Genomic DNA, 16,099 nt, shown 5'->3' on the forward strand with positions numbered 1-16,099 from the left:
CACTTTTAAGTGATACTCATAGTTACAATGCACTGAGAATGGAGTTGAAAGAAAACACCAAGAGAAACATGACCATTGTTTTTCTAAGAGAGCAATGCAAAGTTAACTTCCTCCTTCAGTTTGAGACATCCCAATACCCCTAGTGCATGGTGTTCTGCCAGATCACCATGACATATGTCAAGACAGCAAGTCCATCCCAAAGATGTCACGTTCTTACAGCTAAAAACAATGCTTTAGATTTGCTACAGAATACAAAGCTAAATAATTTCTGGCTGCTATAAATTAACACTAAGTGCTAACATAACATGTGTTACACTAAGTGCTTTGAAGCCTCCCAGTAAGACAGTTAGCAAAGAATAGACTTTCAAGTTTTATTTAATGCTTGAGAAATTTTGCAAACTTTTTTTGTGGCAACAATCCAGCATGACCACTGTATGACTGCAGTAATGTAAGTAAACTATAAGCTGCCCGGCCAGGGGTGGGGGGAGTGGGGGGAGAAACACACCACCCACACACCACAAAAACCCTGCAGAAAATTAGCTTTTATACTACATCTTGGACAAAAATCACAGCATTTAAGTGCTTCATTTTTAATCTCAATTGTGTCATCATGGCTGCATTAATCTGCTTTTGATCTAAATCATCTAACATTAGGAAGCAGACATCAAAAACCTTGCTCCGTTTTCAGAAGGATCGTTATCAAGATTACAATAGCTACAAATGGTACCTATCCAAGTGAGAGGAATCTAAACTTCTAGAAACATTTCATTTGTTTCAAGATGCTACTGTTTACCTGTAAATCTTGACCTGAGCCCAAGAACACAACCATTACAATGAAAAAATAGTTAAAGAATTAGTTACATTCTCAGTATTCTGGATGAATGCAAGAGAGATAAATTACAATGTAGGAACACATAGACTACTTAGGTCAGAGGTTTTAAAAAAATCTTACCTTAACACCTTGGATAAGACCATTCATTAAAAATGTGTGATGGGAGAATGTTTCATGTAAGACCTGACAAGATAAAAAAGCATTATTTGAATCAGGAGAGACAGAAGAAAGTTGATTCAAAGTTTAAATTTTATTTGTGTAAACAGGATAGCTCTATTAGGACTTGGTAAAAAAGTATCTTACCCCAGAACTATATTTGTCTTCGTGATAATATTCTGAGAAGGTTTAATAACAATTTATTTGCATAAATTCATCTGCTGGCACAGACCGCACTGTACTGCAGAGACACTTTGGTTTGAGGTACTTTGCTCGAAATGGAGATCAATGTAAGAAAAAAGCTTCTCCAAATGGTATAAATCAAAAGGCTGCCTAAATCATTGTTACTAATTAGGAGTGAAAATGTGATTCAGCTAACTTACTCAGTCAAGAAAAAAAAAAATGCTATATTCACAACTGCCCAAAAAGGCACTGTGAAAACTGTTTCTGAACAAATTGTAGATATTCATTAATCTCGTAATCAGAAACACTTTTGATGAACAAGTAGATGCTTATAAATACTAACAACAGTTTTTAGTGTTTTATGTATCCTTTAAGTACAGCTATGAATTCATTTAAGGTGCTTTACTAGCAGTCTTAATTCAAGGGCAAGTATGTTAATCTATACTAAACAGATTTACCATAAATATGCAAGAGAGTTAAAAGGCCACACTGGTCCTATTATGTCAATTTAAAAAGTTGTTCCAATGATCAAAGCATGTACACACATGTACTTCAAATGTATTTGCTGGTTTTATCTACAGATAAGTGGCAACAACTGCAAAAAGTATTTATAAACATACTGAGAATGCCACTAGCCTGCAGAAACACCATACTTTAGTGTCACTGAAAAGTATCAGTATCATTTTCCAAGGATGACTGAGATTCTCAAATCATAAGTTCAATAAAGGTGTTTGTTCCCATGTTAACTACTGATGAGATAGTTTTGCTTATTTTCACCTGTTTTTCCTTCTGGTCTCATCTACTGTTTATATATTTAAAACAATTTTACACTGGTTTGACCACTGATCTCATGAAACGAATGAAGAAAAAAAGTCAGGGGTCAAATTAGAGATCTAGAAAGCAGACATCTTCTCAGTTAAAAGAAAAAAAAAAAGGAAGCTCACAGAGTCAAATATATTTATCTTTCTGTAAAGTGTTTTCCAGTATTTTTCCAGGAACAAAACCATGGCTGATATCAGTTCAAGCTTTCAAGATTAATTTCTGTTACTTTACAGGCACAAGAAATTAAAGTTGACAAACTGGTAGAGGAAACTGCCTTCCTCAAGTTCTACCGATTAAAGTATTTACATATTGAAAAAAAAAAAGATGATACTGAATACAGGATATGTCATTAAGAGATCAATATTGCTTATGGTGATTTACTAATGTTGGCTTACAACTCCATAAACAAGAGTAGTGAGTAAAAGTTTTGGGTAGTGAGCAAAACAGCCTTTGTGTGTTTTATAAACACTTTAAATCTTTTCTTCTCCATGTAATAACCACTACAGCTTTTCTGACAGATGTCAAAAGAAGTAGAAAAGTAATCTAAAAAATGTTTAAATAATCTCAGTTATCTTAGCATACAGTTTATTTTGACAATACACAACACAAAATTCTAACCTTACTGAGTGTTGACAATGACCTGGAGAATCATGACACAACCACAAAAAACTTGAGTGTTCATGAGCTTTGATCAATGGGTCAGAGATTTCCATTTCTGCCCTTTCTAGCAGACAAACCTGCTTGAGCAAAAGTGGGCAGCTGTTACGTCAAAGGCTGAACCTTGCTCATAAGAAAGTTCCACATGTCTTCTAGTACTGCTGTCTGATCAACAAGCCAAGGTAGGTTACCACAAGACAGAAGGGTACAGGGTATTAAGCTAGATTTGAAATGATTTAAATCAAATATCAGTCTTTAGGGTGTGCAAAGCAGATTACAAATAAAGATGATCACCCTCAAGAGCACAGAGGCCATTTACACCTGTGTGAGGTAAGTTATACCATTATATGTAGCCCAGTGCTTCAAGTTTTCAGTCCAATGCAACAGCCTCATAAGTATTCAAGACCACGTAAGAGACAAACACAACTTTCAAAATACAAGACATTCAAGGCCATAGCTGTACTGAATCCACATACTTTAGACAAAGCCTTTAGCTTTACATTAGTAGCATTTCATCACACTTTATTTAAACACAATACAATGATAAATACAAATTTCAAGAATTAACATTTTAGCTGCATGTGACAGTACTGCTTCATATGGAACTATTTCAACTGAGTACACTGTTGAAGAACCCACCTAACAAAGTTTTACTGAAGTATGGATTTTTCTGAAGCCTGCACAAGAACTGTTTGTACATTATCCCTTTAGATGAGAAGTGTCAAGCTAAATGAACTTGAAGTTGAGCATTTCCATTAAGAAAACAAGGAAAGAAAAACAAAACAAAACAAAACATGAAAGACTACCCAGTCAGCCTTCCGATATTTTGATGTGGGCAGGACAGCATGATAGGATGGTAATTTAGTGTGACATCTACTTCATGGAAATTTGTTAACTGCTTATATGGACTCTTTTATTATTAAGAAGATCAGAGATTGTCTTTAGGAAGGTTAGACAAACACCTTTCTAGAGCTATGCAGATTTTATTTGGAGTTTGGGGAGGGAAAATAATTAACTCCAAGTACCTTCAATCCCACACGACCTTGCTCATCACATATTCAAAGTGCTCTCAGATATTATCTGATGAAAAACTGGACTAATAGACTTTTGACAACTTCTCTCATGCAAGCTTGATTTCAATGAGTAAGACCCATGTCTTCAGAAGAAAGGCTTCATATCCTATTACCAAACACTCAAATTATTTATTCATCCAGAAAACAACTGCATTCCAGAACAGATTAAATACTTATAAAATCTATTTCTTACATGAAAGCCTTTACATTTTACTTCAAGTTCCATGCTGGCAAAACGCCTACCCCATAATAGAATACAAATTTTAATAGAAGATGCATAGTTTATCCATTTGGTATGACTGGAAGACAAATTGAATGATTAAGTCTTAAAAAGAGCCAGAATCATCAGAGGCTCCTCAATGCACTGAACTAATGTTACTCTAAAAGGCAGAAAAAAGTTATAGTAGTACAGTACTTTGCTAATTTATTTTCACTATCTTTTAGTCTTTCAGCAGTCCAGATCTCAGCTGTAGTATACTACTACTGCACAGTGTTGAATGTTAAGACTCCTGAAATTCAGTTAAAAAGGTAAGTAGGAAGTGTAAAACAAATTAAAACCCCGATACCTAGGAATCAGCAAACTAACATTAGTCATTCCTGCCATGGCAGCTGATCAGTGATACTTACCGTTAGCATTGGAGTTGTCAAGAGCCCCCAGGCAAAGAATTCTAGGAATATGACCACCACTGCATGGTATACGCTTGGCCGACCAATACTTTGTTGCTAAGAAAGAAAAACACATGCAGTTCATTACATGTGCAAAGATCTACAAACATATTTTGAGCATGACCAGCTTTCGGGATGACCTACTACCAAGCCTTTGGGAACAATAAGAAGCCAAACAAGGGTGGAGAAAAGCTATTACAAAACAACTAAAGATCTCTGGGGAAGTAGAAAAAGTTTGTTCTCGCGAACTCCTGCTGACTGAAGAGCACCATTTTCCCTACTCCTGGCATTGCCCTGCACTGCTCTCACCTGCAATATGCCTTCAGGCTTCCTTCCCTATGAGCACTAATCACAACACTTCCACTGCAGCAGGACAAATGGTGTAACTTTCCCTGCTACCACCACAAGTGTCAACAAAACAGGTCTTGATTTATTAAGATCACATCACCTACAAAAGAACTACAACAACGTACATGACCAGGAGAGCACTGATTTTCATATTTGAAACTGTCAAAGTAGGAGAAAAGAATCACAGAATCACAAGGAGCAGCTTACGCTGTCTGTACACCCGCTTTCTGCTGACCAACTGATTTCATGCTTGTGTGTGCCCAGACTGGAGACCCAGCAGCTATTCTGCTGGTCAACACGGAATCCCAGGAAGAATTAGCAAACTATAGAAATGCTCAAGATGCTGCCATTCAGGACCCAAGGCCTGCATCCCAAACAAGAGATCTGGAATCTCTTTATTCAGATGAACCATTCAGAACTCTTGGGTAAAGCAGATTTAGCCAAAACTGCTGCTTGCTTTCACTTGTATGTGCCCTTTGCCATAGTAACTGTTTTACAACGTTTTTTGTGTTCTAAAATTACTCTTTCCATTTTCCCTAGCACTAGTTCTGTAGAAGATTGTTTTTCAGCATTTCTAGCCAGAGACACTATGCTCCCACGGGACTGGCAATTCTTAGAAAGGAGCAGTACAGCGCTCTCAGCTGGTACTCCCATGCATACTTAAAGTTTACCCAAATACAAAAGGACACTTCTCTGGCACATTGTATAATCTAGTAACACAGGATTCAGTTGACAAGACATCATCTAGTGACAAGCTTCAACCTGATTGTGTCATTTCAGCAGGTGAAGAGGAGGGAGAACATGAAACACAGGGTCTTCCCACTGAACCCAAAAATAGTCAAGACGGCCTTCCATGAAGGTAGAACAGAGATGCATTTGGTGTTACTCCCCTGCTCAGTACCTTTACTCTAGATATATAAGAATTACAGGTTTAGAAAATGCTTGTATTACAAGCTTTATTTAAGCTAAAAGTCTATAGTAAAGATTTTTAAAGAAACCCCTACTAACCAAACACCCTAAGTGTCCAGATATCTAATAATTTTTACATCTATCAGAGTTTATCAAAACCTGTAGCAGCAAACTCAAAGTAACCCAGACAGTATTTTTTCTAGCAAGCAAGATTCAAATTACTTTCTACATTGCAGCTTGCTTCAAAGCTTGAGGATTTGAATAAAACAGTTCTCTTTCTCCTGGGAAATAATATGATAATATCATAGAGCAAAGATCACCTCTGGGAGTCCGATAACTTTCAAGTATTATCAAAATTGCTCTGCAGGTTGCCATGCAATTTTTCATCTCTAAATAGCAAAGATTCCAAAGATTATAGGGGGAAAAAAATCCTCCTCATGTAAGAAGTCTGCAAGTACTTTTACAGAATGTAATAGCATAAAGATTTTAAGAGTATTTTTTGCTAACATATACGCCAGTCCAAGTAGCACTTAACACAGATTACACTGAAGCCTGACGATCCCTCCCATGGCAGTTCCCTCTGGAAAAGGCAAGTTTTGCAGCAGAGAGCAGGTAAGGTTCTCCCCAGCCTTTCTCCTGCTTCACATCCCCCTCTATCTCTATATCACAAAGGATTACATTGGACCATAAACCTCTGGTTTGCAAACAGTTCTAATGCTGCTAAAAATGAAGTTTTGGAGTATTTGTTGGGTTGTTTCTTTTTTTGGGTGGATGTTTGGTTTTTATTAATGTTATTATTACATGCAAATTTGAGCTGAGATTTACATGGTTTACAAGAAAGATGAAGTACATACACAGACATGCATTTTTTTTCCCACAGAAGTCATCTAAAAACTCCTGTGAAAGAAAAATACTTGTGTTGTACTAAGCCTAAATGAGTATTTCCTGGAGATGAAAACAGTTTGCAAATAATTTTTGGCAGTACCATGTAGCTTACAGATAGTTGCACTGAACTACCTAAAAACAAAACAAAACAAAAAAAAAAAACACAAAACAAAACAAACAAACAAAAAAAAAACAACACACAACCAAACACCAACACTCTACTCTATAGCTTTTTGAATTCAAGACATAATCTGGAAAAAGAGAATATTTATCCTGAAAGGAGCAGGCACCTTTCAAGCATTCCACAGATATTCTAATAGCTACCAACCTACGACCCACATAGACTGTTGTTAATAATTTTCAGTTTTCTTTATAGAGCCCTAAATGTCTAGGTTAATTCAAGAACCCTTGTGTGAATGGCTGCATCAGGAAACTAAAATCATGCAAACAGGCTAATTCAGTGACATTGTCAAACAGACTAATGTAGATAGGTACTTCTTGGATGCACATCTTTTCTGTAGATCCTAAAAACTCTTATCATAAATACTTTCAATTTTTAATCAAACAGAGTTATTTTCAAGTAAAGAAAAGAGCTTATGACTGATGATATACACAGCCTGTACCACTGATAAAAAAGCAACAAAACTCCATAGTTTCAGAATCAGAGAACTTTCTAAAAACACTTCCGAGTTGCTTTTAAGATTAAGGTACCTCAAAAGTAATGAGTGTGGCTCATTCCTATGTTGAGAAAACACTTCGCAACAAAACACAACTGCATGCAATTTACATAAAAAATGAACATGAGTCACACATGCAAAAAATGCTTATGAACTTAAGTACAAAAAGCTTTCAGCTTCTTGAACTAGACAATATGGGGACAACCTACTGAATTCTCCATGGTTAAAATGACTTAAATAGAATTTCAGAAGTAATAGTCAATATACAAGTTGTTTTCATCATCCCCCATGCCCAAATTTTAAAGTGTTTATGTAAAAACTAAGTGCCCTTAGGAAAGTCTTAAAATCTGTTATGGGTTTATAGTCCATCCGCATAGATCTCCTTCATATGACAGCCCAGTGTGTGGGCTGAGAAACTATGTACGAACATTACGATTGCTTTCAAATGCAGCTGCTTGTCAGGGTGTTATACTGGCATAATCAATAATGAGTAAAACATTACTTAATCTCAAGTACTTAACAATAAAAGTTTAAGGCCAAAATTATAAAATCTGAAGTCCTAGAAGGTCTAACAAAATATCTGCTATTACTCCGATCTTGCACTCCTGCCACTCCTATGTGTCTTTTTTCCCATATCCAAGTCTAAAAACATTTTTTCTTTGAGGCAGAATAAACCAAAAGTTCATTTGAACACAACAGGGAGAACTACTGGGACGCACTACAAACTTTTTTAAAAACAGAACACAGCTGTTGAACATTAAGAAACCCAAGAGAAGATCTCAAGATCATAAATCCAGCTGGAGAGGAACTGTTTCTAGAAAAGGGGAAAAATTGTAACAGTATCTGTAAGAATACCTTATCATAGATATTTTGAAGGAGAACTAGTGTAATTCACTCTAAAATATTCCGCAGCAAGATGCAATTTTATAGCCAGTCCCAGATCTTCAGAGCAAAGCTAGAATTGACAGTATTCATTTATTCACACAACTTTTAGGTGGCTACGTATCTCTTAATTAAAATCTATACTTTAACAATTAAAATTGTTCAAATGGCTGCAAAAGCACATTAACATTCAATTTCAAAAATGCTTAACTGTTTCGCTTAAGCAATGTGCATATTTCAGAACAAAGCCACTTCTCACTGTTCAAATCCTGAAGTCCTCCAGAGCACCTTTTTGAACTTTTCACATTGATGTGCGCCATGTAGTCCTGCTAGGAAGATTAAGAAAAAGACTCAGCTGGATAAATACAGCATGCTTTTTTCCTCCCCTGAGGGTGAAGCAGCAGAGCCTACTGCCAACACGTGTTCTCCATCCTCAAAGGGTTTCAATATCCATCTGACAACCTGCTCAGGCCTGATCCTCACAGCTGATCCTCTTGATCTGAGAAGTAAGAGATTTCCCTGAAGTACCTTTCCAGTAAACCTGTTATCTCTCAGGCAGATAACAACCAAGCTGAACTTCTGAACAATAACAGGAAGTTGCCTTTCTCCCCACACACCCTCCCTCCAGCAAGTTCTTTCCTACCAGGCAGTAGGGTCTCCCAGGACAGCCTGCTCCTTGTTTGTTCTGTCTCAGTAGATAGAAAACTTTGCAAACAGCACTCACTGTCCTTCTGCAAAATGGAAAGCAATGTTCAAGTGCATTAGTATGAAGTTTTCTTACTTTCTTTCAAAAAGGGTCTACAGAAACATTCTCCCCCTACAAAACTGCTACAAGTATTTAACTGCTACAAGTTTGGTTTGGTTTGTTTTTACAGAGCCACCTGCACTGCTGTCCACTATGCCAACTGTCATGTTTTCAAGAAAACAAAGAACTGAACAGAATCAGTAAAATATTTTGAGAAACATGCTTCCATGTATGAATCATTCAGATCTCGAAAGTTATGCCAAATTATGAAGTGCATTCCCCTCTTCACATTTATCTTCTCTGCTATTTTCTTAGTTTACCTTCAAACACAAACCTTTCCTGGGATGCTTCACTACACCACTATTTAACCATTTTAGCTTATTGTAGCACAAATATTTTGCTACCAATCCTTCTCACTACATTATGGATGCTCTCTTCTCTGCACGTATTACACAGATAGCTCTCTAGGCATCTTGCATGTTTACCTCTTTCTAGTGCTCAAACAAAAGTATTTAGGAACTACCTTAATTCCAGCTGTTCCCCACAAATGCCCCACTTGTTGGAACGGGCAAGAATTCACTCAAGTGTAAAAAGCAGCCTCAAGACCTTAACAGGGTTTGTCACATGAAAGGATTACGTGTGCAAACCCCAGTCTAAGACATGTTACTTGTATGGAGTGCAAAAATACACCAAGCACAAGTTCTTTCAATCCACCCTTTCACATTTTTTATGTGCCTTGTGAGCTGGAATATAAATCATAACTAATTCAGCTTATATGTTGTCTAAACTTGCATTTCAGTTCCAAAAGAAATACCTTAAGCTGAACTGTACCTGGACAGTAAGATCATGATGCATTCTCTCATGAAAAAGCTACACTAAATCATATTCCACAGGTCTAGAGTATCAAAACCACAACCCGCTGAAAATGGAAAAGCCTGCACAGATTTTGTAAAGAGAAATTGGGTCTTAAAAAGTTCCTGGAGTTCTCAAAAGAAAATGTATGTGTAAAGGAGATTGCATTAATAAGCCTTCTGAAAATTCAAGTAAACCTGCTCAAGAAGCCACACCAAAGGCTCTCAAAGCAAGCAGAAAAACAAACACCACAAAACCAAATGAACAACAATCTGTTTCCACAGCAGAGCGAAGCTACCAGATGAGTCCCAGGGCTCTCTCCTCAGGCCTACATAATTCAATACATTCATCACTGGGCTGTGAAAAACATAAAACATAACTCACATTAGAAGAGAGAGGATAACCGTGAAGAACATCATAAGTTGATGGAATCAATAGACCTAATCAAATGGCAGACGAAAAGTAATGTAGATAAATTTAAACAATGCAAACATGAAAAAAAAAAAAAAATCAATTCCACATATAGTATGTCTACTACTTAGGAATGCAATCCTGGGGAAAACAGTTTCACGAAAGACATCAGGTTAGCATTCAGCAATAGTTTACCAAAGTATATTCAAAGATACACCGTTAGGAAAAAATATTATCATTATATTACTGCATAAACATGTGATGTGCCTGCCTTGCTAACCCTCTGCTCCTGGTGTTCTAAGTATTTTTATTAGATATAAGTAAAGATCTTTCCTCATCCCATGACTGCTTGTTTTGTTCAGCAGCTTTAACGCTAAATACATTGTTGAAAAGTCTATTTAACAGAAGCACAAGAGGCCCACAGCAGGAGAAAGAACATTGCCAAAGGTATGGAGGAATGCCGAAGCAGGTTCCTCCGAGCTGCAGTTAAAACATCTGCAGAAAAATACAACTGGGGTTTATTGAACTGGGAGTGACGGAAAAACAACTGCCACTGCCTTCTTACACTACAATACAAGAAAATAACTAAAACAGGGCCTGGCTCTTCACACAACTTACTCTCAGGGTCCAAAATGTCATGTCAAATCATTTTTTTTCTGCTGGGAATACATTCCTCTAAGTTTAGACTGGACAATCTTATGAAGCAGGAACATTCTGAGGTGCATAAAACATGGAAACACCATTTCTCATCCAGTCTTTGAGGCTGAGGCCACCGAGGATAGTAAAAGTATCCAAGAGAACAAATCACCATATGTCCTGCCACATTCTGAAAGCTCAGCTTTAGACAGTACTGCATTGTCTAAATAATCTACTTCTTACACAAATAATAAATAACCAGCATATTACACTACACCAAACTGTAAGCTGATTTATCCGTTGCTGAAGTTTTCTTCCTAAAATGTAGACGGATGTACAACAAAGAGAAATTCCTCTAAAAAGCACAGATTGCTTAGTTAATCCACATGCTTCTCCATGGGACAATTACTCAAGCTCATTGCCCAGTGGTTAAGTTTGGATCTTCACTGCTAAAATATCAAGTCTTACTTATATAATTAAGTTTCTATTGCTCTAGCCTAGCATACTTCTCTCTGGACACAACACCTTCCCGAGTGCTGCTACTGATCCTCCAGGTTCCAGCAAACTCAGAACAGCAGAAGTGCCCTCTCGGCACGAATATAAGCAGGAGTAATTTTTTTTTAAAGGCAGCCACTAATCACTCCTGGAAATGGTTCAGAGTTCAGCCTCAGTGTTAATTTAACACGATTGGAGGATTCAGAGTGACACTGGCAACCTTGAGAAGGCTACACTTTATGTCTAATTATACAGATTTAACAGGAAAAATAATTTTTGTGGAGGAGAATATACTGCTCCACAAAGCACTAAATACCCAAACTGCCAATCTGAACAATGTGCTTACTGCAAGAAATTCAATATAAATCCTACAAGCAAGAAATTTAAGAAACCAGCTTATTGGATTGAAAGGTGTTTCAGTAAAGTCTCATAACTTTTAATCATGCTGCCTCCATTTCATCACGCTCTACTTCTTATGAAGTATTAAAAAAAAAATTGCTAGCAGTAAGGGTAAAAACCTGTAATTCTTTGGATATATACCAGTTGTGTTTCACTGTGTAAAAACAGTTGAATGAATAAAGGCTGGCAAACTTCAAAGATGTACCGTTTCAACCTTCAGAATGCTTTCATTGTGTTCCTAAAAAACACAGAGGTCTTGGGCTTCATAATATTTTACAGTGTCCAAGAACATGAAACTAATGTATGATTAATTCTCAAAGAGATACTTAGGTGTGTTTTCTCCTTAGATATCCTATTTAGGGACTTCTTACACGAGCACTTTGTTTAGTCAGTACAGTATGGTATTTTGCTAAAAAGCTTCCTTAGTGTGGCATTATTTTACTGACAATAGGTTGCATAAAAATGAAGTACGTGGTATGAATATTCTAAATCTCATGCTAAGTTTTATACTACCAGTGTTCATAATTCTGATGGAACGAGATTGCATAACTAGTAAAAAAAAGTCCATGGAATCATTTGCTTCAACTTCTGAACTCACTAAAATCCAACGGAAACTGATTTAGTTCCAGCAGAATTTACTTACACATACTATTGTTGTTATTAGTTTTGAGCAGGTAACTCAATTAATAAACTGTCATTTGTGCAGCATTCATATTTTAGTTCTTCAAATCAGTGAAGCCAATACATTCAACAGGATGTTAGTTACAGATAATTCAAAGAACAGAAGCTTGTTCTCTCAAGTTGGAGGAATAAGGGAAGAAAGCCTTCCACAATCTGACAAACTTGGCCCTATTCTTCCACTTTGTCCTACCAATCTGATGTGACAAAATAATCAGAAAAAAAATAAAATTAAAACATCCTTCACAGACTGAAGAAGCGGCTCACCAAAATTTCATTTCTATCGTTACTTTTCCTGTCAGCAGCCAAAAGCGCAAGCTCCGACTTTTAAATGTCAGTGATGCACTCCCACTGATATCAAAGGGATCTCTGCAATTACATCCAAAGCCATGATCCAGGCCCTCATCTTTTAGTCTGAATAAGCTCTTTCAACAAAGTCTAGGCAGAGACAGTGCTAGCATTATGACAGCCACATGAGAATCACAGGGAGGTGCAGGAACTGCAATAACGAAGTAGGAAACAGCCCGTTCTGACATCAAAAGTTGTGAAGCAGACCTAAGGTGATCTAAGTACAACTCTTATACTGCGACACCAATGTACAGAAGGCTACAGCCTCATGTCTTTTTCTCTTGTAGCAGACACATAACAGGAACACAACATCCCTTAAGGGCACAACTAGAAGTGAGGGACTGAAAAAAAGGCAAAAAGGAAGGCCTGAGATCACTTTATAAATTAAAAATTGATGTAATTTAGAACCTGTATTTTCAAACTATAAACCAGCATATTTTAAGTACTAAAAAGCATTATTTTAATCCTTAATGCAACTTTAACAAACATTCCCTCCATTAATCAAAAAACAGATTAGCACCTTTGTCAGTTATGAATTTATCTTCGAGTTTTACTCTTCTTCAAAGTTAGACAGAGATATCAAAGTTATTTTTTTAATTGTGTACCTGTACTCTTAATTTCCTACCCTTTGTTCATATTTAAATAAGTTAATCTGTTTTTCTTCTATATAACGACATCATCCTTTATTCCTTTCACCACATCATCCATGCTGATAAAATAGAAAAGTTACTTTTCTTAACAAAAAAGTTAACAGGCCTCTTCTAGAGTTACTTTCCTATTATGACTTCAGATTGGTTTACTGTGTCACGTACGCCTAAAGACCTAAGTGGGAGCTGCTGCACACAAAGGTAAACAGCAAATATACCATACAGCAGAAAACAGCTGCACCTCTGAAGGAGTCTAACCTGCTTTTGTAAGACAGAATGATTTCTAAAAGAAAACTGAAAGGCTCGAATACAGAAGTGATCAATTACAAGAAGTGTGAATCAATCACTTCAGAGTTAAGTTACATAAAATAACTTATTTGACCAATGAATTGCATAGAAGAACATGTTTTTACATCTTCTCTAGGTTAATCACATTTTAACAGTACCTTAACACCTTCACCAGATATGAGTAAGGAACAAAGGACCAACTGACATCAAACAGATGGTTTCAATACTTTTTTTTTTTTTACATTCTTGAACTCTAGCCATGATATCACATTAATGCTACACTATTTATGCTCAGCTAAAGATATTAGAAGTTCATTTCCTTCATATTAACATAAGACAGTAAACTATCCTCTCTCCAATAGCAGAGAAGCTTAACTGTGCAAGGGTAGGTGACACATATTGCAGATAATGGCACCCTGACGCAAACTTAACATTGTTTTAAAAACTTGACATAAGCAATGCTTTTAGCATATCTCATTTTCTGAGCAAATTAATATTATACATTATTTGTGTGTTCCTATAGGTTCTTCAACTCATATCTTATGCTCTGGGCTCACTAGCAAAATAAAAAAGATGGTTTATATCATCTCAGCTCAAAACACCTTGTCTGAAACAAGCCACCTGTCCCCACCTACTGCAGAAAGCTCAGGAGAGCTGATTTTAAGGCATCTTCTGAGCATGCATGTACAAAGGGAAAGGCTTAAGCTATTTGAAAGATGTTTCTCCTGGAAAGCAATTACACACCAGTGCCACAAACACGACTTCCCTAGAGATGCTTTTGAGTAAGCATAAGGACTACTATGTTCCATCTCCTTTTATTTGCACAAAGCCATCTTAATGCTTGATGTAGTGGGAAGAAACGAAACAGAAAGAGCAGTAAGTTATTAAAATTGCATAATAACTCTGTTGTTTCGGTTCAGCAAGAGGTGCCTCCTAGAACTCTAAAAGGAAAACTGAGCTCTACTTCCAGGCACCTCGAATTTACATACTTTAAAGAGAGCTTATTTACAACCACCTCCTTACAGGTGTTGCCTCTGCCCGGCATAAACTAGTTGCCAGCGTCCCGGGAACGCTGAGACCAGGCGGTGCGGCCGGGAGCCGGTCCGGCCCGCGATGCCGCCAGCCGCAGCCTGCGGGAGCCCAGCACCCGCCGCACCCCGGCACCCAGAGAGCATCCAGGGCCGCAGGGCAGCTGGAGGACGCTCTGGGGGAAACCGGCCTCTCACCGGAGAGGAGGCGCGGCGTGTGCTGGCCGACACGGGCCGCTCGGCCCGGCCCGCACCGCGGCGGCACCGCCAGGGCCGCCACCGCCCCCCGCGGGCCCAGCGCCCCCAGACCCGTCCCGCACTCACCGCGCCGCCGCCGCCCGCCTTCGCGCCGACCCTCTTCACCAGCATGATGCAGCCGTCCCGCCCGGCGCCGCCGCCCTCCCTCGGTGGTGGTGGTGGTGGTGGTGCCGCCGCCGTCTCCTCCCCCTCTTCCTCCCGAGCCGGGGCTGGCGGCGGCTCCGGCTCGGGGCTCATCTCGCTCCCACCATCCTCCCGGAGAGGCCGGGCCGGAGAAGCAGCGGGTGCGGGGGGGGCGAGCGGGGGCCAAACTCCCACTCCCGCCCGCAGCCACCGCCTCCGCCGCGCCGCCTGGGCGGGGCCCGGCCGCCGGGCTCATGTGACCGCGCGGGCCCGCCCCACCGCCTCCGACTTGGCGGAACCGCCGCCGGCGGCCGGAAGGCGTGTGGTGGTCCTTCCCTTCGGATGGAGGCTCTGGCGCCGCCGGCCGCCCTGCTCCGCAGCGGTGCACCATCTTCGTTAAGCCTTGCTGCGCCCCGTGGCCCTTCGTTACCAGCGAAGTGTGACTGCGAGCTGGGTTTCCTCTCGCCGAGGTGCTGCGAGGCCAGCAGGTTATCGTTATCACAGGTTATTGTTAAGAAGTACGGCTGCTTTCCTCTGAGTTCACCAAATGTAGTATGTTGAGGTGATGTAGTGCTGACAGTAAATATTATGACTCCAAAAAGACCACGAAAAACCAATACAGCAGGCCAGTCACCAGTCCAGAATAAGCTGTTGACCAGGGAACTGGAAATGTGTTTGTGGCCAACACTGAGAGGCCTTCACCCTTCCTTTTGCCTTGATATGTTACTGGGGTCAAGCCGTTATTTTCCCTGGTACATTGGGTGTTCTCTGCTAAATTCCAAGCAGATTACAGGATTGGAAATCTTCAGTCTGCTAGAATAATAAATGTTAATTTAAAATGCCATTTTCTATTTGCTGTGTGTCTATTTCGCCAGTGAATAACAAGCTATATGCTTGCTAAATACAGCGCATTGTGAAATTTATTTTCCATGGTACATTACACAGCAATTTAACAAGTGTTCTCTTTTAGTAAAGTAGCCTGTGTTGACTTGAAAGCTTCTCTCTAAATGACCTTTTTTTGAAGCTGTTTTTTGTTTAAAGTAGACATAGGCATTTTTAAAGTGTGCAGAAAATGGCTTTGCTACAGGTTCAAAGAGCAGA

At 38.9% G+C, this 16,099-nt stretch overlaps 1 protein-coding gene across 3 annotated transcripts in view; it reads right to left on the minus strand.

Annotated features, from left to right (window-relative positions):
- The window catches only part of MFSD14B (major facilitator superfamily domain containing 14B), a 37,346-nt gene extending 22,102 nt beyond the window's left edge, over positions 1-15,244 (minus strand). For 2 of the 3 annotated variants that reach the window (XM_082075287.1, XM_082075285.1), the window contains exons 1-3: positions 14,942-15,244; positions 4,351-4,446; positions 953-1,015 (exon numbers count right to left, since the gene is read on the minus strand). In XM_082075287.1, the coding sequence (XP_081931413.1) occupies positions 953-1,015; positions 4,351-4,446; positions 14,942-15,112 (330 nt within the window). In that variant the 5' untranslated portion in view covers positions 15,113-15,244. The remainder of the gene's footprint in view (positions 1-952; positions 1,016-4,350; positions 4,447-14,941) is intronic. The other variant, XM_082075286.1, reaches the window with a different exon arrangement.
- Positions 15,245-16,099: the final 855 nt, after the last annotated feature.

This window comes from Streptopelia decaocto, assembly GCF_964273445.1.
Source record: "Streptopelia decaocto genome assembly, chromosome: Z".
Taxonomy (NCBI): Eukaryota; Metazoa; Chordata; class Aves; order Columbiformes; family Columbidae; genus Streptopelia; species Streptopelia decaocto.